Source organism: Eleutherodactylus coqui, chromosome 6, assembly GCF_035609145.1.
Source record: "Eleutherodactylus coqui strain aEleCoq1 chromosome 6, aEleCoq1.hap1, whole genome shotgun sequence".
Taxonomy (NCBI): domain Eukaryota; kingdom Metazoa; phylum Chordata; class Amphibia; order Anura; family Eleutherodactylidae; genus Eleutherodactylus; species Eleutherodactylus coqui.
The window spans coordinates 50,073,502-50,101,364 of NC_089842.1; the positions used below are offsets into that span (position 1 = coordinate 50,073,502).

General features: G+C 43.4%; 1 protein-coding gene across 2 annotated transcripts in view; it reads left to right on the plus strand.

The window, feature by feature from the left end:
- LOC136632135 (Golgi integral membrane protein 4-like) overlaps positions 1 to 24,740 on the plus strand; it is a 163,871-nt gene extending 139,131 nt beyond the window's left edge. The window contains exons 13-15 of one of the 2 annotated variants that reach the window (XM_066606794.1): positions 3,847 to 3,927; positions 5,699 to 5,770; positions 24,115 to 24,740. In XM_066606794.1, coding sequence (XP_066462891.1) covers positions 3,847 to 3,927; positions 5,699 to 5,746 — 129 coding nt within the window. In that variant the 3' untranslated portion in view covers positions 5,747 to 5,770; positions 24,115 to 24,740. The remainder of the gene's footprint in view (positions 1 to 3,846; positions 3,928 to 5,698; positions 5,771 to 24,114) is intronic. The other variant, XM_066606793.1, reaches the window with a different exon arrangement.
- Positions 24,741 to 27,863: the final 3,123 nt, after the last annotated feature.

Consider the following 27,863-nt stretch of genomic DNA (forward strand, 5'->3'; position numbering starts at 1 on the left):
TGCTGTGGGTCGGGAGGAGTAAAGCATCCTCCTTCTGGAGAATACTTAGTAGGTGGGAGGAGACTTATAAGGTCATGCATGCTCCTCTGGGAAATTTATGCAAATTCAAAAATAGGACAATGCCTCTACAGCATCATTTACTAGAAGGCAGCATTCTGGCAAATTGCCTCTACAGTGCCACCTATTAAAGGCAGCATTGCTGCCTTATAATGGGTGGCGCTGTAGAGGCATTGTTCCATCTTGCTATTTGCATAAATTTCCCAGAGGACTATGCATGGCTTTATAAGTCTTCACACCTATCAGGTGCTCTCCCTAAGGAGAAACGTTATCCCTTCTGACCTATATCATAGGCTTCCCACTCAGTGACCTGCTGTAGACTGATGATGGACAAGCCCCCCAAAACCGTTTTCTGTACATGGCTAGGTTTTCTTTCTGGAGAAGACTCTGGGTTTGACTTATATTCCCAGTTGCGTTACAAGGCTTGTTAAAAGGTCAGTTGTGAATTTGCAGGGATGCTGCATTCTAATAGGTGGCGATATAATGGGCATTGTTTCATCTTTCCATTGGCATGTATTATTGCTGGAACTCCATCACATTGCTGAAACAGTGGGTCTCCAGCACATTTACAGCTCTTGTTGACAGAGTTGTGCTAAAAAAACCCAGAACCTATAGATGGGAATAGAGCTATTTCCAAATTGCTAAAGTAGACCGTTCAATGAAATCTGCAGTCGGAGGAAACGTGGAAGACGCTGGGAACATTAGATTGTCAGCAGATCTGCTAATTTCAGTAAGACTTGCCAAAAAAATCAGATCTCTTTATGCAGCTTTAATTCGCCTGTCTTTGCCCTGTTGTCCTTCTATTACATTGTTGCAATGTGGACTATGAATATACAGTCAGAGCTGTTCCTGTGTCAAATGCAGTGAATATTCCAGTCACATCTGTCAGCAGGCAGACATGTAATAGGCATCTGAGTCACATTGCTCCAGTCTGATATTGACATTTAAATCACTGGCTCCCAGAGAAAGAAAATAGAGTAAATGTGGTGCTAAAGGGATTAGCTGTATGTTTGTTCTAGCATTGACGTGGTTCTGTGCGTAAATGTAACGGAGATCATACAAAATATTAGCTTGCACCTGCAGTATCCCATGAATTTATTAAAGTCAGATTTTTCTCCCAATTCCCTGTCTCCCCATAGTAACAAAAGGAGAGGAGATAACTTGAGTCTATTGGGTTCTGTTCTTTAAAAACTACCAGTCCTGTATGTGTACATGAGAAGTAGCACTATTTCTGGCCATTATGAGTTGTTTTTTTTTACCAGTTACCCCTTGTCAGCATCTAATTCGCAGTTTTCCCTGAACTATCGGGTGGAGACTAGCTGCAATGTCATCTCCTATTCACAGTGCACACAGGGGAGATCCTGCTTTCCTATCTCTATGTAGCACACTCTAAGAAGCAGCATCATGGCAGACATTATACAGCAGTACTGAGCAGTGTAGATGTGTTTTTATCACATCCCAGTGCTGGATACACAAAAGCTTTCAGTAGAGTCTCTCTGCCTCACTATTGCTCTGTAGCTGCTGCTTCCTCCTTCCCTCTCCGAAGACTTGGGCAACATGTAAGCTCATCCTTCAGTGTGCTTATTTGGTTCAAGACAGATTTTAGCAGTATTTCAAATTTGTTTGTTCAGTACAAGAGGGGAAGGGGTGGAGAAGAAGTGCTCATGTTAGTTAAAAAAAGCATTTTTCTTTAATAAGAGATTACAAAGTTTCTTGTGTTCACTTCTACTTTTGATTTATACAAAGTTTGTTGAAATCGCTGTGTCTATTCAAACTTTCAGTGGAAATGTTTGGTAAAGCCATATATCTATATGGAGGCCTATGGTGCCTTGTCTTGATGAAGTAGACTATATTGAAGTCTGTTAGAGGATTCAACAGGATTGTAAGGAGCATTTTACAAAAAAATCTTGCTGTTTCTTTTATATGTTCTATATTTTACATTCTGGTGGTTCTTGCTTTTTAAATACTTTTCTCAGGAGATTGTATTTCCTTGCGAGAGAATCACCCTGTACCAACAGCCCTCAATAACTTTTTTTTAAAGGGGATTTCTGGACAAATCTTATTGATGACCTATCTGCAGGATAAATCATCACTAACTGATCGACGAGGACCCCCAGCAATCAGCTAAATTCCGTGGCCCGCTGTCAGTGTAGTGGGGCTGGACATCGTTAATGGGGTGGTAGGCAGAAGCATCAAAGAGGGCTTCTCATTTACATGGTGGTCGGACTCTGAAGAGTATTAGGAGGCAGCGCTCCCATTGCTTTTGTTTGTATGAGACTTCTGCCTCTGACCCTGATGACAATGCTGCACTGACAGCAAGCCAAAGGTTCAGTTGATTGACAGGGATGCCGAGTGACGGGCCCTCTGCAATCAACTACTGATGACCTATCCTGAGGACAGATCAGTACTAGGATATGCCTGGAAACCGCCTTTATTTTTGGCTGGTTCCCTATGAAAATTGATGTGTATTTGCCTTGTTGCACACTGGCGCAGACACCTGCAAATGTGGCAGCAACCTTTTGCTGTATTGCATCTTTGAGGGTGAAATCTGCTCCATAATCTTCATCCATGTCAATTGTCACAGGGAATTGGACAAATTAAAGTTGTTGAGCAATCTTTGGATTTCCTAGCGCAAGGATCACATTGTGTAATATAGACATTGCTTATAGCATGTTCCACGTCCAATGTTATGTACCTGATCATGTGCAGTATATGTCGCCACATGGGTAAAGAGAGAAAGACAGAATTACCTGCGGCCGAGCATTTTTCTAGTCACGGACACAACATAGAAAATGTGAAAGTTATTATATTAAAAGGCAATTTCAAATCCAAACGTCACAGAAGAATTTAGGAGTACAAGTTTAGAACAACCTTTTAACACTGTCAAGACTGGAAGGAACCTCGGAGGGGGCTTCTTGCATCAGTGGAGAATATGAGAAATCTATAGCACAGGCCTGGTGACCCCTCTTACACAAATTCAGAGACCATAAAACTTTCACAACCCTTATCAGTGGACTAATTATGTATTTACTCCTCCACTTATTATGTTCTGGTAAGTGCAAATTAATCGCACCATGTCTGTGCCTTGTCATATGTATGTATGTGTATAAATGGACATGCCTCTTCTGCTCTATTCCATTTAAGCGTGAGGAAGAACCCTGCATAGTTTGAAAGCTTGTTATAACATCATGTATTTTTGTTAGCCATTTAAAGGTATCATATCTACAAGATCACTTGGTTTCTCTTCCTGAAAACAATCACATTTTAAACCACACATACTAAATCCCCTGCTGCACTCTGCTCCCCTGCCGGCATTCATTACAATCCGGTGTTTACATCGGCGACATGGATTGTTTAAGCATGTGACCTCTGCAGTCAATGGGAGGCCGATGAGGACGTCCATCAGTGACATCCTTTACACCTGCATCGGGGATTCTGCAGGCCTCCTGGCCGGGTGATGTCACCTGTCAGATGCCACAGCGCCAGATGGACGAAACTGCAGCCCGGCGCTGCAGTAATTATATTACTCATATACGTTTTGGGCACATCGAGCCCAAAACCTTAGAGAGGAAATAACTCAGAAAACCCCTTTAATGTCTGTCAGATCATTCTTTACCAGAAAAAAGTAGAAGCACCAGTAGGTGTAGACAGGACACGGTTATGATGGCAGACTCGTCTAGTTCTTCAGATATTAGATTGCACTTTCACGGAATTCGCTTATTGACTGTGATCCTTTGTAGCTTTTCAGTAATCCACTTGTTTTCTAATTTTGTACTTTTCCTCATTCAGTTAATACAAGGTGATGATGCCAAAATAAAGTCTAGAGAAGAACCAGAAGAACCATATCAGGACGACCAAGAACAGGACATTGTATGAAAACCTTTTTATTAGGGGTTTAGGTGGGGGGGGGGAGTTTAATGGGTTTGCCAGGCAATTTCTATTGATGACCTATCCTTAGAACTCCTGTCCACGGGCAGTTCGGATTCCGCATGCAGGAGCACGCAGCGGAATCGGACCCTGCCCATGGACGATCACCCGGCTTACCCTTCCAAATCTTCTTTTTTCTCTGCTGCGGATGTGTGCGCAAGCGCCGGCCGGTGCACCGCAGCACTTGCACAGTAGTTTGGTTTTTTGTTTTTTTTAAACTACTGCTTTCCCATGGAATTCACGGCCCGTCCGCAATTTAATTGAAGCCAATGGGGGAACATCACGATTCCCTGCTGCAGCTGTGACAGCTGCAGCAGGGAATTCCTTCAGTGATCTTCTCCCATGGATTTCAATGGGGCCAATGTCAGCAGTGTAAAGGCGCCCTAAGAGTATGTTTAGATAGTTTAGATAGTTATTAGATAGGCTCATTGCAGAGACCTTACAGTGCTTTCCCCTCCTCCCCCGCAGCGGAATATCGCTAACTATATTCTATCATGTCTGTGGACAGGCAGCCTTAAAGGGGTTGTCCCGCGCCGAAACGTTTTTTTTTTGTTTTTTTTTTCAACCCCCCGTTCGGCGCGAGACAACCCCGATGCAGGGACTTAAAAAAAAAACAGCACAGCGCTTACCTGAATCCCCGCGCTCCAGTGACTTCTATACTTACCGGTGAAGATGGCCGCCGGCATCTTCTCCCTCCGTGGACCGCAGCTCTTCTGTGCGGTCCATTGCCGATTCCAGCCTCCTGATTGGCTGGAATCGGCACGTGACGGGGCGGAGCTACACGGAGCTACACGGAGCCCCATTGAGAACAGAAGAAGACCCGGACTGCGCAAGCGCGGCTAATTTGGCCATTAGACGGCGAAAATTAGTCGGCTCCATGGGAACGAGGACGCTAGCAACGGAGCAGGTAAGTGAAAAACTTCTTATAACTTCTGTATGGCTCATAATTAATGCACAATGTACATTACAAAGTGCATTATTATGGCCATACAGAAGTGTATAGACCCACTTGCTGCCGCGGGACAACCCCTTTAATCCTTTCAAATCCAATGTTGGGCCTGCCCTGACATCATCATTTTCCTCCACAGCTCCGATGTCAGGACAGGCCCGACACTGCAGTGCAGGAGTGCATCTGCACCCGATCGTCAGACACATCGGGTGCAGATGCACTCCTGCACTGGTCCTCACTGAGGACCCCCGAGGAAAAGGCAGAAAGGGTTTTTAACCCTTCTCCTTTACACATTACATAGCGCTCAATTAGCGCTATGTAATGCAGGGAGATTCCGGACGGCGATCATGGGACCGCCGTTGTCACCTGACCCCCAGCGGTCAAGTGATCGCCGAGCCGGGAGGCTGAAGGGAGAATGCGGAAGTAATACTTCCACATTCCCCCCACGGTGTAGTGACCACCTGCACCCTCCTGAACTGTCAGATCAGGAGGGTAAAGGGAAAACTTATTTTTTCTCATCCATTCTCCGTGCATGAAAAAAAATAAATGGATTGGAAAGGGTTAAAGTTCTATTATAAGCAGCCAGGGGTACTCTGGCGTCTTGATTATGGATCATTCATTCTCATTCTTGCCTCTGATTCTATATAGCTTATAATAAAGGCACATGTTTGCAAATAAATTAATATCCAATATAATAATATAATATATTAAGTAATGCCTGTTCACTTTAAAGTAAATATTCCCCCTTATCTTCTACCATGTCAGCTCAGAGAATCAAACTCATGGAGTGTTCGAAAACCCTGGTTGGGTTAACTTGGAGATTTGTGTATTTCAGAGGTATGAAATTCTATAGAAAATGACTCTGATGGCACTAATCGCTTAATAGAAATTAATAATTTTTGTTTTTCATGTGGTCAATCAAACCAATTTATACTAATGAAATTGAAGATTTATGATGATCTTTATAGATTTGTGGGAAATCATTAAAATTGGCATTGATACTGCTAAGTGTAAAAAGTCTTAAAGGGGAAGATCCACTTTTGCAAACCATGGTGACTGCAGGATTATGTTATGGAGACACATAAGTCTGCAAAGGAGCTATAGACACCCCAAATGATGAGGTTCTCCTTTTGTTCATTTAAATTATCCTTTTGAATGACCAGTGTTCAGTCCTAAATACCCAGATACTACTTTGGAGAAAAAAAAAAAAGTTTTCACATATGGTGGTCTAACGGCTCTAATTATACTTTTGTGGCAACCAAAATAATTCCTTCAATCCATTTTTTTATGACCTACAGGAATATTTTTAATATATTTCACAAAAAAAAATACCGTATATACTCGGGTATAAGCCGAGGCAACTAATTTTACCACAAAAAAACTGGGAAAACTAGGTGCCTAGAGAATAAGCCTAGCTAGACTAGGTTAAAAAAAAAACCCACAATACTCACCTCCCAGCCGGCGTCTGTTTCCCCGACCGTGCGGCAAGCTCCTATGTAATTCTCCCCGATGTCATCTCTCTGCTCGGCTTTGAATTCCCCCGCCGTCGGCAAGTAAACGCTGTGATTGGATCAAGCACCAGCCAATCACAGCCGGCGCTCAATAAACCAATCACAGCGACTATCTGGGACACCAACTTCGACAGCCTATAAGTTTGCCCAATCTAGAAACTCTGTTACAGCAAATGTGGAGCCATATACTGCAGGATAGCATACAGAACCTATATGCTTCCATGCCTGCCCGTATAACATCTTGTATCCAAGCTAGAGGAGGTACAACCGGGTACTAAAGCCTCCATGCCCACCCATATCACATCTTGTATCAAAGCTAGAGGCAGTACAACAGGCTACTAGAGCCTCCATGCCCATCCGTATCGCATCTTGTATCAAAGCTAGAGGCAGTACAACAGGGTACTAGAGCCTCCATGCCCTCCCTTATTACATCTTACATTCAAGCTAGAGGCAGTACAACAGGCTACTAGAGCCTCCATACCTGCATATATCACATCTTGTATCCAAGCTAGAGGAGGTACAACAGGGTACTAGAGCCTTCATGCCTGCCTATATCATATCCTGTAACCAAGCTAGAAGTGGTACAACTGGGTACTAGCGCCTCCTTTCAAGATGTCAGGTTTTTTTTTATATCAATGTTAAAATCATACATACATTTTTGGGGGTAGATCTTATTTTCAGGGAAGCAGGGTAGAAACGTGCTAGTTTTTTTTTACAATAGTGTATTTTTGTTACCTATCCCTCTAGAGGTCATAAAAGACCTCTGGAGGACAATCACATCCTTATCTTTTATTTTGCAGGTTTTCACTGTAACTGGTATGCCTAAGAAGCTCCAGTTATGAGAGGAAACTGTCCTCTGGGGCCATAGAACTCATTTGGGCCTGCTAAGTCCCAGCAGCTATGTCATGCCAGGGGGCGCCCGGTGATTGCCACTACAAAGTGCTCTTTGAGTGCTTTGTAGGCTGGAAAAGAGAAGTCCAAAAGCCATTATATACTTTCTGAGATCAGACTTGCACTTGCTAGACTACAAGTGCTTTAACCCTTTAACGATACGGGACTACCGAAACCCGTCGGCGCAGATTCGGGTAAATGGCCTTTTATCAGACCCGGTACCTTTTTAGGAGCGGGATGAGACAGGGCTCCCCCCCTCTCCTGTATGCCACTGTTATGGAGCATTTGGCTGTGGCGCTGAGGAACAACCCTAATGTGTGGGGCCTGCAAATTGGGACTCAGGTCTGTAAGACTGCTTTATATGCTGTCGATCTTCTCCTGTTCGTTTCCCAGCCATGCATCTTAATTCCGGCGATTCTGCAGGACTTCTCCAATTTTGGGCAATTTAGTAACTTCAAAGTTAAAGGGGTTGTCCCGCGAAAGCAAGTGGGGTTATACACTTCTGTATGGCCATAATAATGCACTTTTGTAATGTACATCGTGCATTAATTATGAGCCATACAGAAGTTATTCACTTACCTCCTCCGTTGCTGGCGTCCTCGTCTCCATGGTGCCGTCTAATTTCAGCGTCTAATCGCCCGATTAGACACGCTTGCGCAGTCCGGTCTTCTCCCTGGTGAATGGGGCCGCTCGTGCCGGAGAGCTGGTCCTCGTAGCTCCGCCCCGTCACGTGTGCCGATTCCAGCCAATCAGGAGGCTGGAATCGGCAATGGACCGCACAGAGCCCACGGTGCACCATGGGAGAAGACCCGCGGTGCATCGTGGGTGAAGATCCCGGCGGCCATCTTGCTAAGGTAAGGAAGAAGTCGCCGCAGCGCGGGGATTCGGGTAAGTACTAAATGTTTTTGTTTTTTTTTAACACATGCATTGGGTTTGTCTCGCGCCGAACGGGGGGCCTATTGAAAAAAAAAAAAAAAACAGTTTCGGCGCGGGACAACCCCTTTAATTTGCACAAATCGGAGGCCATGAATATATCTTTCCCACCTGGTGAGGTAGCCTACCTAGCAGACCAATTTGATTTCCGATGGCGTTCAACCTCCATCCAATATCTAGGGGTGCATATAGCGGCAGATATTTTCTCTTGATACCATCTTAATTACATTCCTCTGCTGAAAAAGTGAGAAAGGAGCTGAATGGATACGCTGTCAAACAGTTGAGTCGGTTCGGGCGAATAAACGTGCTGAAAATGGATGTGACACCAAAATTTCTATACCTTTTCCAGACCTTGCCAATTAAATTACCGGAGCACTACTTTAAGCAGATTCAACAAATGTTTCACAAATTCGTGTGGAGGGGAAGGAATAGCTGCATTAGTTCCCGGACCATGTCACACACTAAACCCAGGGGGAGGAGTAGGTCTCCGAGACCTTAAAACTTACTATTCCGCTGCGGTCCTCACCAGACTGGTGGACTGGCTTCATCATGCAGCCTCAACGCAGTGAGTGTGGGTCTGGAGTCAACTTTGACCTGCCCCCACCTGCGACTATTGCCGTGGATCCCAGTGGAGGATAGACCAATAGCCTTGCCTCATACTCCAATTACCCAGAATTGCTTAGACGTGTGAGGCAGACTGACTACCAGGGAAGATGTGACAATTCGTAGGGGAGCATTGACCCCCATATTCCATAATCCAGCTTTCCCCCCAGGACAGGAGAGATTGAGCTTCCTTGGCTGGCGGGAGGAGGAGGATATGCGGTGCTACCAGATCGTGAGCTCCGGTGGCTTTCCGTCATTTAATGAACTACACACGTCTCGTCCGGAGCAGAGATTGTTGTGGATGGAGTATCTCCAGTTGTCTTCATTCTGGAGGACCGGTTATGGTCGTGTCTCTTCAGGAACCCCCCTGAACCCATAGAGGAATTATTTTTACGAGCTGGCCCGACCGGCTTGGATCCTCTCTGAGATATATAGAATCATTCTGGAAAGGCTCACACAGGGCCTCCCATCGTATGTCGGGGATTGGGAGAGGGATCTGGCCTTGGAATTGCAGGACTCTGATTGGGAGAGGGCTTTCATGTTTGCACACAAGTTACCCTTGGCCTGTGCTGTACAGGAGAAAAATTTTAAGCTTCTTCCCAGGTGGTACAGATGCCCTGCTCTGATCCACCGCATTTTTCCCTCAGTCCCAGAGGAGTGTTGGAGGTGTGGGTCCGAGCTTCGTACCATGCTGCATATCTGGTGGGATTGCCCACTCATCCAACCTTTTTAGAAGAGAGTATTTCAGCTGTATGAGGGAGTGTCGCACAGCACAGTGGAGGCCACCCCACAACTGGCGTTGCTGTCTATCATTCCTGACCATTTCGCTGCTATTAAAAAAGGTCTCTTGCGGCATTGCCTTACCGCAGCCTGAGCCGTCATCCCGCCTCATTGGCGAAGCAACATCGCTCCCACATCCCTGGAATTTGTTCAAGAGTTGAACCAACTGATGTACATGGAGGAGCTGGACGATGAAGATACAGACGGGCTTTGCTTGAATGGGCGTGCATGGGTACTATGGAACACATACTGGTATTCATCCGAGTTTCAGAATACTATGGGGTGGTGAGTGGATCGGGCTTTGATGGGTCCTGTGGGGGGGTGTTGGGTTAGAACTGCAAGTTAGATGGGACGAGGGGAGGAGAGAGGTGGCTGCAGACGGCTCATCTCAGAGGGGTTTACCTCCTTCTTTACGGAGTATGCCTACTTTCTCTTATAGTGTTTTTTTTTTTTTTCATCTACTGTGAAGGCTTTAGTTTCTAGGCTCTGTTTTATGTTTTTTTGAAAATATGATATTTTTAAAATTTGCGTTTGTTATTGTAAACACATAGAAGCGTCAGTCCGAAGATCTGGTGCCACATGAAGATATCATATTTTATAAGGACGTGCCAGAAGGATTGTTAGTGGAGAGGTTTGCTGCTTTGATTGCAGTGACACCTGTTTTTTTGTTTTTTGTTTTTTTTGCAAAAAGTCACTGTTGCGGTCCTACGCAACCTGCAATAGGTTGACTTTTTTCTTGTATGTTTTGTATAAATATATCAAAACTTTAAGAAAAACATACTAAACATAACGATACGGGACGTAGATTTACATCCTGTGCATTCAGGGTTTTCATGGAGGGTGATTGGGTGCTGATCTTACTCCATACAATATGGATGCTGGCTGTTCCTCACAGCTGACACCTGCTGGCCACAGCCACAATCAGCATTAATGCTGATCGAGGCTGTTAACCCTGAAAATATCCTGATCGGTTTTGCAGGGATTCGAATGGTCCCAGCACTGACATGGCTGATTTGTTTTTCAAGCCATGCCTGTCAGATTGCAGGAAAATGCAATACTATGGAAATACGTCATACTGTATAAGTGATCAAATGATTGCAAGTTCAAGTCTCCTATGGAGACTAAAAAAAATGTAAAGGTGAGTTTAAAAAAGTTTTAATAAAAGGTGTTAGGAAAACGTAAAATTTATTTTAAGTTTATATGATTAAAAAAAAATCAAAACCAAGTGAAAGTTCGATCAAATAGTGCATTATTGATCCATGGTGAACTTCGACTGAAAAAGACCAAGCTAAAATTGCTCTTTTTGGTGACCAACACCCCCCCCCCCCCCCCCCCCGACCCCTCTCCGAGTCAAAGAAAAAAAATTAACAAAAAGCGTTCAAAAAGTTGTACGTACTTACTCCAAAATGGTACCAGTAGAAACGAAGGTGTCCCACCTAAAAAGAACCATCGCGCAACTACGTCAATGGAAAAATAAAGTTGTGGCTGTCAGAAGATGGCAGTAAAAAATAAAATATCTTTGGAAATGCATAAAATTATTTTCTAAGAGTAGTACAACAAGAAAAGAAAAACTACATAAATTTGGTATCCCCCTAATGGTACTGACTAGAGATGAGCGAACGTGTTCGGCTCCGCCCCTTTTCGCCCGGACACCGAACTTCGCGAGGAATTCCGTGTTCGGGCGAAAAAAGTTCGGGGGTCGCCGTGGCAGCGCGGGGGGTTGCGGCGGGGAGTGGGGGGGAGAGGGAGAGAGAGAGGGCTCCCCCCTGTTCCCCGCTGCTGCCGCCCGCGCCGCCGCGCCTCTCCCCGCCCCCCGGCGCCCCCCGAATACTTACGCGCGAACACGGAAGTCCTCGGAAAAGCCGGTGTTCGGGTGCGTAAGTGTTCGTTAAGAACACGTTCGCTCATCTCTAGTACTGACCCAAGAAAAAAGTTATGTAAATTTTGTTGCAGTTTGCACACCATAAAAACAAGACACCTCCCCCCCCCCCCCCCCCCGGCTCCACTAAAGATGGCGGAGCTTTGTTGTTTTTTTTTCCATTTCACTCCACTTAGAAATTGTTAAAAGCTCTTCTGTACATTCTATGGTACATTTAAATAGCACCATTGAAAAATACAACTTGCCCTGCAAAAAACAAGCCCCCATGTAGCCATGTCAATGGATAATTAGGAGTTCAAATTTTTTTGACGATGAGGAGGAAAAAAACCAAAAATGAAAAAAAAGGGGGCGCGTCGTTAAGGGGTTAAAGCAGCAACTTCAAATAACACTACCGCAGACCTGCACCGCCCCCTGATGACAGCGTGCTTTTGTTATATACTAGCTTGGTCCCTTTAATTTTGGATAAACGAATTTAAAAAATTGGTGTGAAGGTGAACCTTCCCTTTAACGAACAAAACAATAGCGCTAATTGTCAAATTCTTATTAGCAATCTCCTATTGCAGAGGAATAGCTGAGCTCCTGCAGCTCATACAGTACATTGTCTTTTTCTCAGTATCACAACGGTCTGTGGGGTAAATGGATTTCCCCCTTTCCTTTTAACTTCCAGCCCATTCTCTTTACCTCGGCTAACCTGATTTTGGCTGTATTATTTTAAGCCTCTGATCCTTTGGGGGTCATTGTCGTTGAATTGTAAGGTGAAGCTTCAGTGTGCACATTATTATGCATCGCAGCTTCTTCGCACAACACGTCTCATTCAAAACACGTAGCACTTTCTCTGTCCTCCCGGAGATGACAGACTACATCTGTGCTGATTTCCCTGCCGAGGGAATCGTGCTGCTACAGAGTAAAGGAAGCAAAATCTTTTGTAGCAAGTAGACTATAGAAGAGACAGCATGGTTCTAACCGAGAACACTATGGCTCCAATACGGGCTGCCGCTCCAATACGCAGGGCAGATAAACTAACTGTGATTACAGTATAGGGATTGGGTAAAGCTACTGTTTAATAAAAAAAACAAAAAACTCCTTACTCTCTGCAGACAGTTAATCGGGTCCTGGGTAATATATAGAAAGTCATGGTGTGTGTATGTAGTATTATGACTAGAGATGAGCGAGTATACTCGCTAAGGCACATTACTCGAGCGAGTAGTGCCTTAGCCGAGTATCTCCCCGCTCGTCTCTAAAGATTCGGGGGCCGGTGCGGGTGACAGGTGAGGAGCGGGGGGGAGAGAGGGAGAGAGAGATCTCCCCTCTTTTCCTCCCCGCTCTCCCACGCCGCTCCCCACCCACACCCGAGTTGTCTCATTCCAAAAATAATTTACCTTCTCATGATTTCTAAACTAATTATACATCCATGCAAAACTTACACTTATTTTATTATTTGACCTCCGCGAGTGCATAGGACCTTCACAGGCATTGATATTTTCCCATCTAGAAGGTCTGGGAACAAAATGAAAAACATCGAATCTTGTAGAGCAAAAAATTCTCTTCCAAATAGAACAAAAATGAAAAAAAAAAAAATGGAGTACATTCCGATTTTCGCCTTTGAAAAAGGGAAAAATTTGCAAAAAAGTGTTTTTTGCCTTTTTTGACTCATTGTATCTTAAGAGCTATGCATCCTTTTGGGTCCATAATGGGAATAATGAGAAACATTTCTATGGAGTACACATTGATAAATTCATAGCTGAGTTGGATTGCATTGATTAGGAGTTATTACTGCTTAAAATATGAGTTTTATTTTGCGCGATAGAATTTTTCAGCTACTTTGACATGCAATGGTGGCAGAATGATGATAAGAGTGGCAGTCTGAGGAGCTTAGCTGGATTCAGCACCAAAAGTTCTCCTAGTGTGTGAAATTTCATTGCTCTAGAGTCATTGGAACTGGCTTGGCAATGGATTGAAATCGCCCCTTTTTTCTGGTTGCGCGCTGTAATCACATGACAACCCCCTAGAGTAAGACCTGTAGCTTGTGAACCAAAGCACTTTGAAGCCTAATATTCTGGCTATCTTAGTTTAGGGTCAGGGTCTACCTTTGTGCAAAGTTTCATTGAAATCTGAGATGGTCGACCGGGAGCGTTGGTTGAACTGACACGGAATGACCCTTATAGTACATTTCCCATGAAACTATGGCAAGAACTATGAATGGTCCTCGACCTATGTATGAAAAAATTGACACTAATTTATCTTGTCAAAGGTCGTGTTCCTAAACGCTGGCACTACCCAATGCTGATTTCATGAGCTGGTGTGTACAATGGGCATGATGGCACCCAGATGTCAAGTCATTCAAGTAGGATTAACAGAGGAATGTGCAGCACAAAGTACTAAGAAAACACTATCCAGGAATTTTATGTAAAGTGGCCCAGAAGTATTTACTAAAACAAACAAGACAGGAGAGCTGACAGGTCTTCAAGTCCTTGAAGCTAAAGGGTATACATGTACACCCTATAGTGGCAGGGTTTGTATGGAGCTGGCCCGGGGGCCACGTTCACTTTATATACTCCACACACGCACTACAGGCTCGATCACAATGATCACAGCTGTTAATCCTTTGACCCCTTCAGTGGCAGGTTTATTATTACCATGCCAGCAGAGCCAGCCCCGAAGATTTTCCTAAGGTAATTCGAAATAGCAAACATGCACAGTGGCACAATTACTGCGTGTTCTGGCCAGCATTTCAGCACTATGGAAATCTTCCGGGGTTTAACTGCATGGTCAATGCAGCAAGCCCCAGAGATTTTCCAGGCGTGCCACTAAAGAGGTTAAATGTTTTTAAATATTGACAGCAATATTTAAATGTCCAGATTGGAGTTTGAGGGTCTTAAGTGGCCCCCGTGATGAGATCAGAAGGTGCCGTCCGGGTATCCTGTAACCCCAGGAGCTTCTGAAGGCCCCCAGGTCTGCTATGCATTTGTCTATTTAGATGGGCCTGTGGTCTTTCTAAAAAAATAGATTGCTGGCAATCTAACACAAGTTTAAGTCCCTTATGGTGACAAAAAAAATAAAAAGTGCAAAAAAGTTATTGTAAAAATAAAGGATAACAAAACCCTTTTCCCCATGTTTTATAATAAATCAAAACACAAAATAAAACCTATTTGCTGTCACAAAATTCTGATCATAATAATGCATTACTTATCCCACATTGAGAATGTAATAAAAAAAATAGAATTGTGCATTTCTGGGCACCCTGTCTCCAAGAAAAATTTAAAAGGCAAGCAAAACATGATATATGTACTCCAAAGTAGCACCAGTAGAAACCTCTGTTTGTACCTGCAAAAAGCAAACCCTCACACAACCCTATCGACTGAAAGATTAAAAAAAGTTACAAGGCTAAGAAGATGGTTTTTATGGCTTATTCAGACGACCGTATATCGGCCGCGTATTTACGTCAGCCGATATACGGCGTCCCTCTCTGCAGGGGAAGGAGGCTGGAAGAGCCGGGAGCAGTGCTCTGAGCTCCCGCCCCCTCTCCGCTATTTGCAATGAGGGGAGGCGGGACAGGGGTGGCGCTAATTCTCTGAACTTAGCCCCGCCCTCTGTAATTGCAAGTAGTGCAGAGGGGTGGAGAGGAGGCAGAGAGGGGGCGGGAGCTCAGAGCACTGCTCCCGGCTCTTCCAGCCTCCTCCCCCTGCAGAGAGAGACGCCGTGTATCGGCCGGCGTGAATACCCAGCCGATATATGATTGTGTGAATAAGCCCTCAAGTAGAAGAGCCAAAATAAGTAACTAAATTTGATATCGTAATGACACTGACCCACAGAATATAGTTGTGTTATCTTGCCGCAGTGTGTATGCTGTAAGAGCAATATGCGCCAAAGATGGGGTTTTTTTTCTATTTCCTTTCAATTAGAAATGATTGTTTTTCCATACATCCTATAAAATGGTACCATAAAAAAAAAATAGTTTGTCTTGCAAAAAGCAAACTTTGGACAGCTGCGTCAACCAGAAAAATAAGCGTTATGATTTTTTTTTGAAAGTGGGAAGGAGAACATAAATTTACATTTTTTTTTAATTTATTTATTTTTTTAAAAGGCTGCTACTAGAGATGAGCGAACGTGCTCGGCCCCGCCCCTTTTTCGCCCGAATACCACGATTTTCGAGTACTTCCGTACTCGGGCGAAAAAATTCGGGGGGCGCCGTGGCGGCGTGGGGGGTTGCAGCGGGGAGTGGGGGGGAGAGGGAGAGAGAGAGGGCTCCCCCCTGTTCCCCGCTGCTACCCCCCGCACCGCCGCGCCTCTCCCCGCCCCCGGCGCCCCCCGAATCTTTACGCGCGAGTACTGAAGTACTCGAAAATGGCGGTACTCGGGTGCGTAAGTACTCATTACGAGTACGTTCGCTCATCTCTAGCTGCTACTTAAAAGGTTCATAGATAACCATAGAAGTGCGCCCCTAGTGCTAAACCACTGACATTACAACAGGAAAATTATCTTTGTTCCAAAACTGTTTCCAAGTAGTTGTGGAAGCCTCACGTTCCGTGTAAGAAGAGCAAGGTTTCCCTCAGGTTCCGCTTTATAAATAATGTGTGCGCCGATCTCATTAGTGCAAGAGATAGACAATGAAAGCTTTATACTCCTAATACCCTTTGAATTTAGTATGATCTTCCAAGAGAGAAGCAAAACCCCATCTGGTTCCTTTCCAGAGCCACTTACAGCTAATATGCAGGATTTGATTAAGGATTTTGCCAGGAAACATTTACTGAGCCAAGTTACCTTCACGCATCCAAGCCCAGGAAGATTAGGACTCTGCGCTGATATTGTGCTCAGCGGAGGAAACAGCTGTGCAGCCCAGGATTTCTGGAAGGGTTTAATACAACAGTTGCTCTAGAGGAGCTGGATGAAATTCTATATTTTAACCATATGTTTCCAGAATTTGCAGCTTGTTTTCTGCATCGTTCCTATCTATAATGCAGTGCATTGTGTCATTTACACCACGCCTAAACTTCCAATGACTCTGCTGCCACCTGACTACTCCTCACATTGATAACATGTCTTGGGTCTCGCTGAGGCTATGTTCACTGTGCCACAGATCCGCACGTTGACTTAGTCCTATCAGTGGACAAATCCATGTGCAGAATTTCCAACGCCTGTCTTAATGAAGAAGTGACAAGTCACTTGATAGCTGTCCATGTGGAATTGCCCATTGCTAGGCCTGAGGCTGCCTATCCACGGGCGAGCGTGATACTGGGCTGTGAAACTCGGCCCAATATTGCACTTGTGAACATGTGATTTACTGGCAGATACGAGGCATGTTTTAGGCAAAAACTTATTCCATCTGTGAAATTGAGATCCACTCGCTATAGAGGATCACAAGTTTTCCCATTGATTTCAATGGGAAGCCTTGCATCACTTGGCATGTGAGAGCCATGAGATGCATTAAATCTCCCGTTGAAATCAATGGAGGATGTGTTCCGTGGAGCGCAAAGAGATAGGACTAGAGATGAGCGAGTATACTCGCTAAGGCACATTACTCGAGCGAGTAGTGCCTTAGCCGAGTATCCCCCCGCTCGTCTCTAAAGATTCGGCTGCCGGCGCGGGTGACAGGTGAGTTGCAGCGGGGAGAGAGAGATCTCCCCTCCGTTCCTCCCCGCTCTCCCCCACGGCTCCCCGCCCCCCAAATCTTTAGAGACGAGCGGGGAGATACTCGGCTAAGGCACTGCTCGCTCGAGTAATGTGCCTTAGCGAGTATACTCGCTCATCTCTAGATAGGACATGTCGTGTTTTTTTTTTTCTTGCACCACATATGAGTCCATTCAAAAGTGTCTCGCAATACGCAATTCTCACGTCAGTTTCACGGCCATGTAAAGGCAGCCTAAATCTGTGTGCAGATCCGCAGCACAATAGTTTCTGCTGCGGTTTTACCGATGGCATTTGTGCGTAGAATTTCACATATGATTCTGCATTGTGAACACAGCCTTTACAGTTGATGTAAATGAAGCCCGCTCTCATCGTAGCTTCATGAAGAAGCCCCTACCACGGGCTCATATGTGGTGTTGCAGATGCAGGGTGTGGGTCAGGGTATTTGGTGCCATTTGTTCTTATATTCATTTTCCTCTTGTTCCTCAATTACATAAATAAATAAAGTCTTAAATGTGCTCTGTGTAGTAACTTCACCCATGGCTTCAACCATCCTTGGAAGTCTAAACAGCAACACCATGGACTGGGTAACTAAAGGTAACCATATTGATTAGATGAACCTGCTAAATTGGGCAGGACCATCTGATGTGTATGGGGGTGTCCAGACGGTTTCTTGACAGATGTGGAGAGGGGAGGAATGAGGCGTATTGAATTTAAATACCTCAACAAAACCTGAATGTGCTTTATAAAGGAATCTCTTTGTAAACATACGTGAGGAGTTGGCCATCTCAGTCACGTGTGAGCCCCCTTCCAAATATTTATAGCTATGTAACTATCGCCATGATTAGAAAGGGCTTCAGTTCCCAAAATCCTATTTTGTAAAAATGTGCTAATTTGCCTATTTATCCTGATGTGGCTAATTTGCCAGATCAAGATCCCTCACGAGTATGCTTCCATAGCATCCCACAGAGTACTTTGGGACACTGAGCCTTTATTGAAAGCAAGGTATTGAGTTAACTCAGGCTTCAGTTGAGTCTAGTTAGTGATATCGAACCAAAAGGCATTATGTTTCCAGGTCCACCCCACCATTACACCCACCGGCAATGATCTAATATACTGTAGTCTAGAAGCTGTATCTTCTCAACCATTGGCGCCATGCTATGAGGGCCTTTTAGCAATGTGAAAAAGTCATAGATGAGCCTGTGTTTGCAGGGGAACTCCTTGGGCATGTTTTAGCCACCATAAATCTAAATCTTCAAGTGTGGCTCTCCTTTCAGAAAACATTTACATGTCATAGTAAGTGTGCAGAAGGTTTGATCTCTGGGGATCTGGACATCAAGACAATTATCGATTTTTAAATAATGAAGCCGCAGAAGACGTCCGCTGTGTGCTGTGCCCCTTCTGTTGTGATCAGCCTCCTTGCCAAAGTAGGGTCAATGTGCATGGACTTTGAGTTTCGATGAGGCCATTCACTGCCTTGCTTTTCAAGGGGAGCCAAGTACAGATGAAGAGACACAATGCTACGGCCAGCGCTTCTGCCCTTACGTTTCGGAGTCTTGGCATCTAAGCCGTGTTCTAGGGCAGTTCATCATAGCAACATACATGTCTCCTCCATAGGAGGAGGATTTTCAGGTGACAGATCCACTGTAGGTTTTGTCACGTTATTAAACTGCTTTATTGCAGGGCCCTTTTTGATATCACGTCGTCGTTGATATTCTATTCTGTTGTCCTCGAGGACAATTTTTTTCTAAACTCATTTTCTTCTAATTACTCATACCGATAATTGAAGAAAGCGCAGCAATAAAGCTGTTGAACCTCCCTCCCATCCTGCAAGTGGTGCGGATCTGTCAGAACTCCTTTACTTCTCCTCTTTTATATTGTATGTAGTCAGGCTATTTTTGACTCCTCTTAAAGACGAAGCCTGTGTGTCGTTTCTCAATTTTATAAGCCTATAACACGTTGCTTTTACCGGTTCTCATCATTACACCCTTCTATTTTCTTAATGTACGTCTAAATATACTTTTGGCAGAATCTGACCACATGGAGAAGGAGTATTACATTTATGGGCCAATAGGGAATGCTATTAAAATTCCTCTTTGTGGCTCCCTTTGCTGGAGAGGGAACAATAAAGCCATTTATTTATGGAGGCATGTCAAATTGCCAGCGTGCTCTGCTTCTGGCTGTTCTGCCATCGCAAGGCTGTTCTTTTAAGTAATTGTCATTCAACAATGCAACTAATGGCCAATCCTAAATATGTTATGTGTGTCTGCAACCCATTTTCTGTTATCAAGTCAGTAATTATTCTCAGATCGCTACCAACTCGTTTTTTATCGATTATTTAAAGCTGTGGCACAGCTGACATTTACCAGAGGGTTACAGTGAATCTCTACTGTTTTATCATATTGTTTTAGGTCTGATTGATTAATTTAATATACTGATACTTGTTGAGGCTCAACTTTTATAATACAAAGTTCTAACTAGACCTAGTTAGAGGGCTTGTCCCACCGAATGAAGTTATACCCCATCCACTAGATAGGGGATCACTAACTGATCAGTAAGTCCGCTAGAACCATCCTATGAATGGGAATTCCAAAGGCTCCTGACTGAACTCGCCTATCTCAAGGAGTCTTCTAGAAATAAATGGAGTGGCAATGCGCACGGTTGACTGCCACTTCATTCAATCGTTTCAATCAGGAGTTTAGAACCACGCAAAACGGCACAGCACGCCGCTTTACCATCTGGTGAAATACTAGATGTCACATACGACAAATTCTATTTTAGTTAATGCGCTCTGCCATTCACAGTGGAAATAGGAACCGAGCCTAACGTGCAGCCCTACATAACAGCAACCAATTACAGCTACGTACTCCGAGCTATAAAAATAGTACAAAAACGTTTTGGTAGTATGGCGGATCACCTCCAAATTCACAGGCTTCATTCTCCCCAAATCATCTGCGCTGTTCCTGCTGCATCTCGATAACATACCTGTGTCTGCATAAAAAAAGTCAGTGGTGCGCCATCTGGTAAACGAAGCAAGAGCATGTATTCCTAGGCTATGGAGGCAGAATGTGTCTTCCCTTCATTAAAGGGGTTGTCCCGCGAAACAAAGTGGGGTTATACACTTCTGTATGGCCATATTAATGCACTTTGTAATGTACATCGTGCATTAATTATGAGCCATACAGAAGTTATTCACTTACCTGTTCCGTTGCTAGCGTCCTCGTCTCCATGGTGCCGTCTAATTTTTAGCGTCTAATCGCCGGATTAGACGCGCTTGCGCAGTCCGGTCTTCTTCTTTTCTGAATGGGGCCGCTCGTGCCGGAGAGCGGCTCCTCGTAGCTCCGCCCCGTCACGTGCCGATTCCAGCCAATCAGGAGGCTGGAATCGGCAATGGACCGCACAGAAGACCTGCGGTCCACCGAGGGTGAAGATCCCGGCGGTCATCTTCACAAGGTAAGTAAGAAGTCACCGGAGCGTGGGGATTCAGGTAAGCACTATCCGTTTTTCTTTTTTAACCCCTGCATCGGGTTTGTCTCGCGCCGAACGGGGGGGGCTATTGGGAAAAAAAAAACCCGTTTCGGCGCGGGACAACCCCTTTAAGATGTATAGAAAGATAATATAGTGGGTAGCGCTCCAGGAAATGGATAGAGAGTGAAAAAATAAAAAATGAAAGATATATAGAATGTGAGGTGCTGTAGAAAGATGACTCCCCCCGTGACGCCGGGCCCCTTTAAATGGGCTCCGGTACGTCAGAATCCAGGATGGCGTATGAATCCACAGTATGGATGGAGTTTCCTTACACCGGTCACCAGGGACATCTTGAAGAGAGCGTCATGGTTGATCCCAGAGGTGAAAAACGCACCACAGGATAGGAAATCATATAACTAAAATCATAATACAAACAGCTGTACTTTCTGACTGTTATCTTCCAAACACTGGAGCGCTGGTTTATTTTCTGCATTTTATTGGTTTGCTTCATTAACCCCTTAGTGACCAGGCTTTTTTGCTTTTTTCCATTTTTGTTTTTTCCTACTCCCTTTAAAAAAATCGTAGCTCCTTTATTTATCCATCGATGTCGCTGTATGAGGGCTTGTTTTTTGCGGGATGAGTTGTATTTTTCAATGGCACTATTTATTGTGCCATATAATGTACTGAAAAACTTTTTAAAAATTCTTAGCGGAGAGAAATGGAAAAAAAAATGACATTCCACCATCTTTCGGTGCGTCCTGTTTCTACGGCGCACAAACTGCAACAACAAACGACCTGATATTTTTATTCTATGGGTCAGTACGAATCCTACGATACCAAACTTATACAGTTTTTTTTTTTTTTTGCTGTAGTACTTTACAGTACAGTATTTTTTTTTAAGATATTTAATTTTTTTCAATTATTTTCTGCGGTCATTTTGTGCACGCAATACCTTTTTTATTTTTCTGTCGACGTAGTTGTGCAAGGGCTCAATTTTTGCGGGATGTCCTGTAGTTTCCGATAGTATCAATTTGGAATACATACAACTTTTTGATTGCTTTTTATTGCATTTTTTCTGGAAGACAGGGTAACTAAAAAAGTGTATTTCTGGCATTCTTTATTTTTTTTTTTCCGGACGACGTTCACCGTGCAGGAAAAATAATGCACTACTTTGATAGATTGGACTTTTACGGACGCGGTGATACCAAATACATATTTTTATTTTATGATTTAGATTTTTTAGTAATTGATATGGCAAAAGGGGGGTGATTTAAACTTTTATAACTTTTTTTTTTTTTACAATTTAAACTTTTATTGATCTATTTTTTTACATTACTTTGAAGTCCCCCTGGGGGACTTTAACATGCGATGCTTTGATTGCTCCTGCAGTATGACGTAATGCTATAGCATTACGTCATACTGCTTTTTTACAGGCAGTCTATCAAGCCACCCTGTGTGGATAGCTTGATAGGCAGTCTGCTAAGGCAGCCCTGGGGCCATTCATTAGGCCCCCGGCTGCCATGACAGCTGCACGGATCTCACCGCCGGGGGGCCGTGCGGGACCCCCAAACAGCGTTTGGGGGATTTAAATACCGCTGTCAGAATTGACAGCGGCATTTAAAGGGTTAATAGCCGCGAACAGCTGAGCGCGGCTATTGCCCGCGGGTGTCAGCTGTAATAAACAGCTGACGCCCGCGCTGTATGGAGGGAGATAGCGGCGCTACCTCCCTCCATACACGTCCTGCAGCTGCAGGACGTAAAAACACTATAGCGTGGTCACTAAGGGGTTAAGATGTGGTTTAGAATGATTAGAGAGATCATGGAGATGGAGGCTTTGACAGCTTCAGTAAAAGGTACATACGATAAATTTCGGAAAACGTTATTTCATTGGCTCCAATTCCAGGATTCTTTGGAATTCCATAACCTATACAACTCATAGGAGTACTGGAGAGCTGAATCAGGCCCTTAGTACAGTTCAAATAGTGATGCTGCGGTACACCAAGGTCCTGCCAAATAATACAGGGACAAATGCAAGACTATGGATTATGATGTACTCCTCCCCCTTCCATTTCTTTCCTTTTTGGATTTTTTCCCTTTTTTTTCTTTTGTAGCTCTTCTTTTTTTCCGGTTTGTTTTCCCGTCTTACACTGTTCTACTGTTACGCCACAATCGGCAGTTTAAAATAGGTTATCTTACTCTATCAAGAGAATAGAGGAATAGGGAGGGTACATGGGGTGGATAACTATGGGCAGAGGTTTGGGGAGGAGTGGGTCGTGGATTGACCTTTAATGACCTTTCTTCTTCCCTCTTCCCAGGGGTTGGAATTTCGGGACCAAGCATAATTGCAGTCCACACTTGCAATACCATAGGTAGTACCTGAATGGCCCCACCTCCAGGGGTTTATTATATGTGCTTCAGGGTTTAGCACTTTGTCTTAATCCATTTGGGGAATTTTGTACCACTTTGGGTTGCAGGTTGCCAATTTCTTTGCATTACTTAACAGTGATTTAACTTGTTGTTTTGAAAAAATGGAAAACTTTTATAAATAATTTATAAAAAGAAACTAAAAAATTTTTGGTGTTTGGCTAATAGATCGCCGATGAAATACTTTTTGTGTAAATTCAGTAGAATTGGTGGCTCGTTCACATCAGTGTTTCAAATGGATCAGTGTATTAAAAAAAGGAACAGACAGCCAAATGAAATTTCAAGTGGAAACAATGGTTTCCGGGGGGTTTTTTTTGTTTTTTTTTTAGAAAGACCTGGTAGAGGGGATTAGATTTAAAAAAAAAAAAAAACCCAGCCAGATTCTATAAATTGTTTCCAATTACATCCATGGATCCGTTTTAATGGATCCGTTTTATATTTATCCTTTCTAATTTGCGCATGCTGAATTAAAAACTGACATTAAAAAGGAGCCAAACGGAAACTTTTTCCACTCTGTTCCGCCACCCGTTGACTTCAGTGTAAAAAAAGGAAGTGTCCTATCCATTTGACTTCCACTTTTATTTTAGCGAAAACAATAGTGTATCAGTCTGTGCTATTACTTCCATCAATCAAACTTCCGCAAATCAAACAGAATGGAGACAAACTGACCTGAGCTGTTGCACTTCAGTTCCCTTAAAAGAACAGTTTTCAGTTTGCCCGTTCCTCAGATGGAATAGCTAATCTGCAAACAAAAGCGCAGATGTGAAGGAGCCCTAAGATACACTAACACAATAATCACCTCTGTCCCTGTTATAATTTATCTATACTATTATTAATCTTCCTTTTTAGAATGGTTTTCCTGTGTCTCCATTTGGTTTCTTGACCCCCTGAGCTTCCAAGAGCTCTCGAAATCAATGCCAACCTTCATTTACATGAAAACTGTCTATAGAATGTGCTCATTATATATTCTTATGGCAAGTTCTTAAGTCCTCAAGTTAGACATTGAATGAGTTTGTGATCTACCACCATCGTTGATGAGCCTAATATGTCGCTCTGTTTTTTGGTAGGAGGAACGTGGTGATGAACCAGACAATGTAGATGATCTGGAACTTGCACATGAGGAAGGAGCAGATAACGTAGATGCAAAGAACAGAAGATATGGATATTACTGACTATGATGATAGCATTGACTTGGAGGACCAGTTTAACCGACCATATGAGATCCGCTAGATGTTGTGATGGCCTTCATTAGAGAATCGGCCTAGACTGTGTAAATGACTCTGTAAAAAAATATTCCAAGCACTGGAGGCCGATGTCTCCCCGAAAGACGCCTTTCTCCGTCTTGTGACTGCACATGAAGAATATAAATATTTTTAATTACTTTTGTGCCGGTCCTACCACGGACTTTATCTTTCATACCTTTTCTGAGGGTCACGAACCAAGATGACAAGTGTTGAACTCGACCTATCCGGCCTTTACACCTATTTTGTTGGCACAAGCAATATGAAGAAATGTCATGTTGTTAAATATACAACAACCCTTTTTTATATGATCATTGTATCACCGACTAAAGCCATTAAGGTTTTACCACTTCTCCGTCTGTGTGCCTGTGGATTGCGCAGGAAGCGCTATGTTCTGCATCTATGAAAACATAACCAAGGTTTTTCCACTGATTAAATAATGGTTGGGGGAAGAGCTTAATTTCTGTTTTATTTAGAAATTACATTATAGGAGGCTGACTGCTGAACATTGGCTTAGGGCAATATGTCTGCTCCATTACATTTTTAAAGATATTGCCCAGACCATTCTGCATTTAATTAGACGAAAGCAAACTCTTCCATCTACACGCGTCTGAAATAGCGATTCTTCATTTTAATCAAAAACTGCACACACTGAGACAAAAAAAACATTGAACACCAAGAATCTATTCTATAAGTGTGTTAGAGGGTGTAGATTTACTAAGTGTTTGGATAAAATATTTTTTATATAGCCTATTGATGCTGAGGGGATTGTACATTGAGCTCCCTATACTACAGTACTGTGTAAAAGTTTAACCCTTTCCAATCCAATTTGTAACCTGGTTTTCCTAGGGGGCTTACTCCTTTTTTTGCCGTTATATAACAGCGCTATCTGCTGGCTAAAGTCAGTATTACATGAGGTGACATGTTGGCTAGGCCCCAACAGCAGAGAGGCTGGCAATATACAGTAAGAGAACCCCGACGGACGTCTCCAACATCGGAGCTGTGCAGCCTTAAATCATAATGTCTTCAGAGGTCAGACCGTGGATTGGAAAGGGTTAAGGCAGGCGTAGAAAAATAATGCTGTAAAATAAGAATGCTTTCAAAAATAGAAGTGTTAATAGTTCGTTCCGTTTGCATTTTGCTAATTGACAAAACAATTGAACAAAAGAGAAATCCAAATTTAATCAATATTTGGTGTGAACACTCTCTGCCTTTAATTATTCTAGGTAACTTGTACAAAGTAATGGATTTTGTCTGATTAAAGTTATGTGTGATTAACCAAAGACCACCAGCATTGAAGCAATGATCCTTCTTCATCAACTTCGCTGGACTGGCCACGTTGTGCAAATGCCCAACTACTGTCTCCCACAGCAACTACTATACTCTCAACTCAAGAATGGAAAACGGAATGTTGGTGGACAGCAAAAGAGATTTAAGGTGGGCTTAAAGTTAACCCTAAAAACTGTGGCATAGACCTCGAGAACTGGAAAGCCCTGGCCCTCGAGCGCTCAATTTGGGGGTCAGCCGTTACCAACAGCACTGTGAATTTCGAAGAGGCATGACTGGATGGTGATGAAGAGAAACGTATTAAGAGAAAAGAACATCAAGCCAACCCTTGTCGGGACTGTCTCACAGTGGGGACATCTGTCTCCAAGTGGAAGAGAACCTGCGGATCAAGAATAGGTCTCTATAGTCACCTACGGACCCACCGCTAAGCCCCTATACTTGGAAGGCAATCATGCTCGGCCATGAGTGATAGCCTATGATGATGATAACCAATTATACCAAACAGGTGATAATGATCATTTTCCATGTGTAGGTTAAGACAGTCATTAATGCTTTTTATTTTTTGTTTTATCCTCCCGACTCCCCCAAAAAATCCTAAGTCCTTTATTTATCCATCAACTTGGCTGTTTGAGGGCTTATTTTTGTGGGAGGAGTCGTATTTTTCAGTGGTAATATTTAATGTACCATATAAATATGCTAAAAATTTCTAAATAAAATGGGAAAAGTCAAACTTCCGCCATCTTTGAGACGGTCTTGTCTTTATGTTGTACACACTACGGCAAAAATGACATGATAACTTTATTCTGTTGGTCAGTACAATTACAATGATACCAAATTTATATGGTTTTTTTTTTTTTGCTGTACTACTTTTAAAAAATAAAATACCTTTTGGAAATGACATAACATTACTTTTTGCTCGTTGTTCTGTAGTTCCTATTGCTACCAAATTTGGAGTACATATTACTTTTTGGTAGGTTTTGTATTACATTTTTTTTCTAGGAGAATGGAGGACCAAAAAAGGGCAATTCTTGAACATTGAACGCAGTCCAGAAATAAAAAAAAACCATTCGCACTGTGCGGGATAAACAATGCGTTACTTAGATAGATCAGACTCTTATGGACACCGCAACGCCAAATATGTTTTTTTTTTTTTTTCCCCAATTCTAAGGGCGAGCACCCACTGGCGTTTGCGTTTCCCGCGGGAAAAAAACGCAGCGTTTTCGCCGCGTGTCCCGCGTTTTTTCCGCGCGTTTTTCGCGGCGTTTTCGCGGCTTTGCCATTAATTTCCATGGAGAAAAATAAGTACACATATGCAACTGACAGTTCCTATGTTAAAAACGCAAACGCAATGCAAAAAAAACGCCAGTGGACAGCAACATATGTTATCTCTATGCCTGTGCAGGAAAAACGCAAAACGCAAAACGCAGGTAAAAAAACGCCAGTGGGTGCTCGCCCTAAATCTAGGGGGAAAAAATTGTCAACTTTACAAATTTTGTTAATTTATAAAAATGTAAACTTTTTCCCTTTGTTTTTAAGTCCCTATAGGGGACCTGAACTTGCAATTGTTTGCTCACTCCTGCAGTATAATGTAGCACCGTATCATCACAGTATACCGCATTTTATTAAGCAATGCCACAGGAATGGCTTGCTGGGCAATCAATCAGAAGTCTCCAGACTACCTTGGCAACTGAATGGCATCTTAACCTCTCATCGCAGGGGGCCATTTGGTACCCCCAAAAATAGTTCTGACAGTGTCATTTAAAACCCACGATTTGACAGTGGCATTTACAGCGTGAACAGCTGCGATCAGCGTTCACGCTGATTGCAGCTGTCAGTTATGAGAAACGGCCGGCACCCACATTGTATGGAGCGGAATCGGCTCTCAATCCTCCTCTATAAAACCCAGAACAGCTTTGGGAAATAATTACAGCCAGAAAGCCATACCTTCTATGTAGAAACAAGGCCAAGTGACTCAACTATGGTAAAAAAAACATAGGAACTGGGGTGCACCTCTGGGCTGATTTTGGGCCCCCTGTCCACGGGTGAAGCAGAATATCTTTAGCGATATTCCGCTGCAGGGGAGAGAACTGACGGTTCTCTGTGGTGAGCTTATCTGACAAATAGGCTCACCATGGCAAATCACAGCATGCCACGATTTGAGTCCCGCGAGTGGAGAATATCGCCACGGCCGAAATATCGCCACGAGTAGCGCAATGCAGTATCTTCGGTGGACATGAGGCCTTAAGAAAAATGTTAAATATTTGGCTATAACAGAAGGAATTTATTTG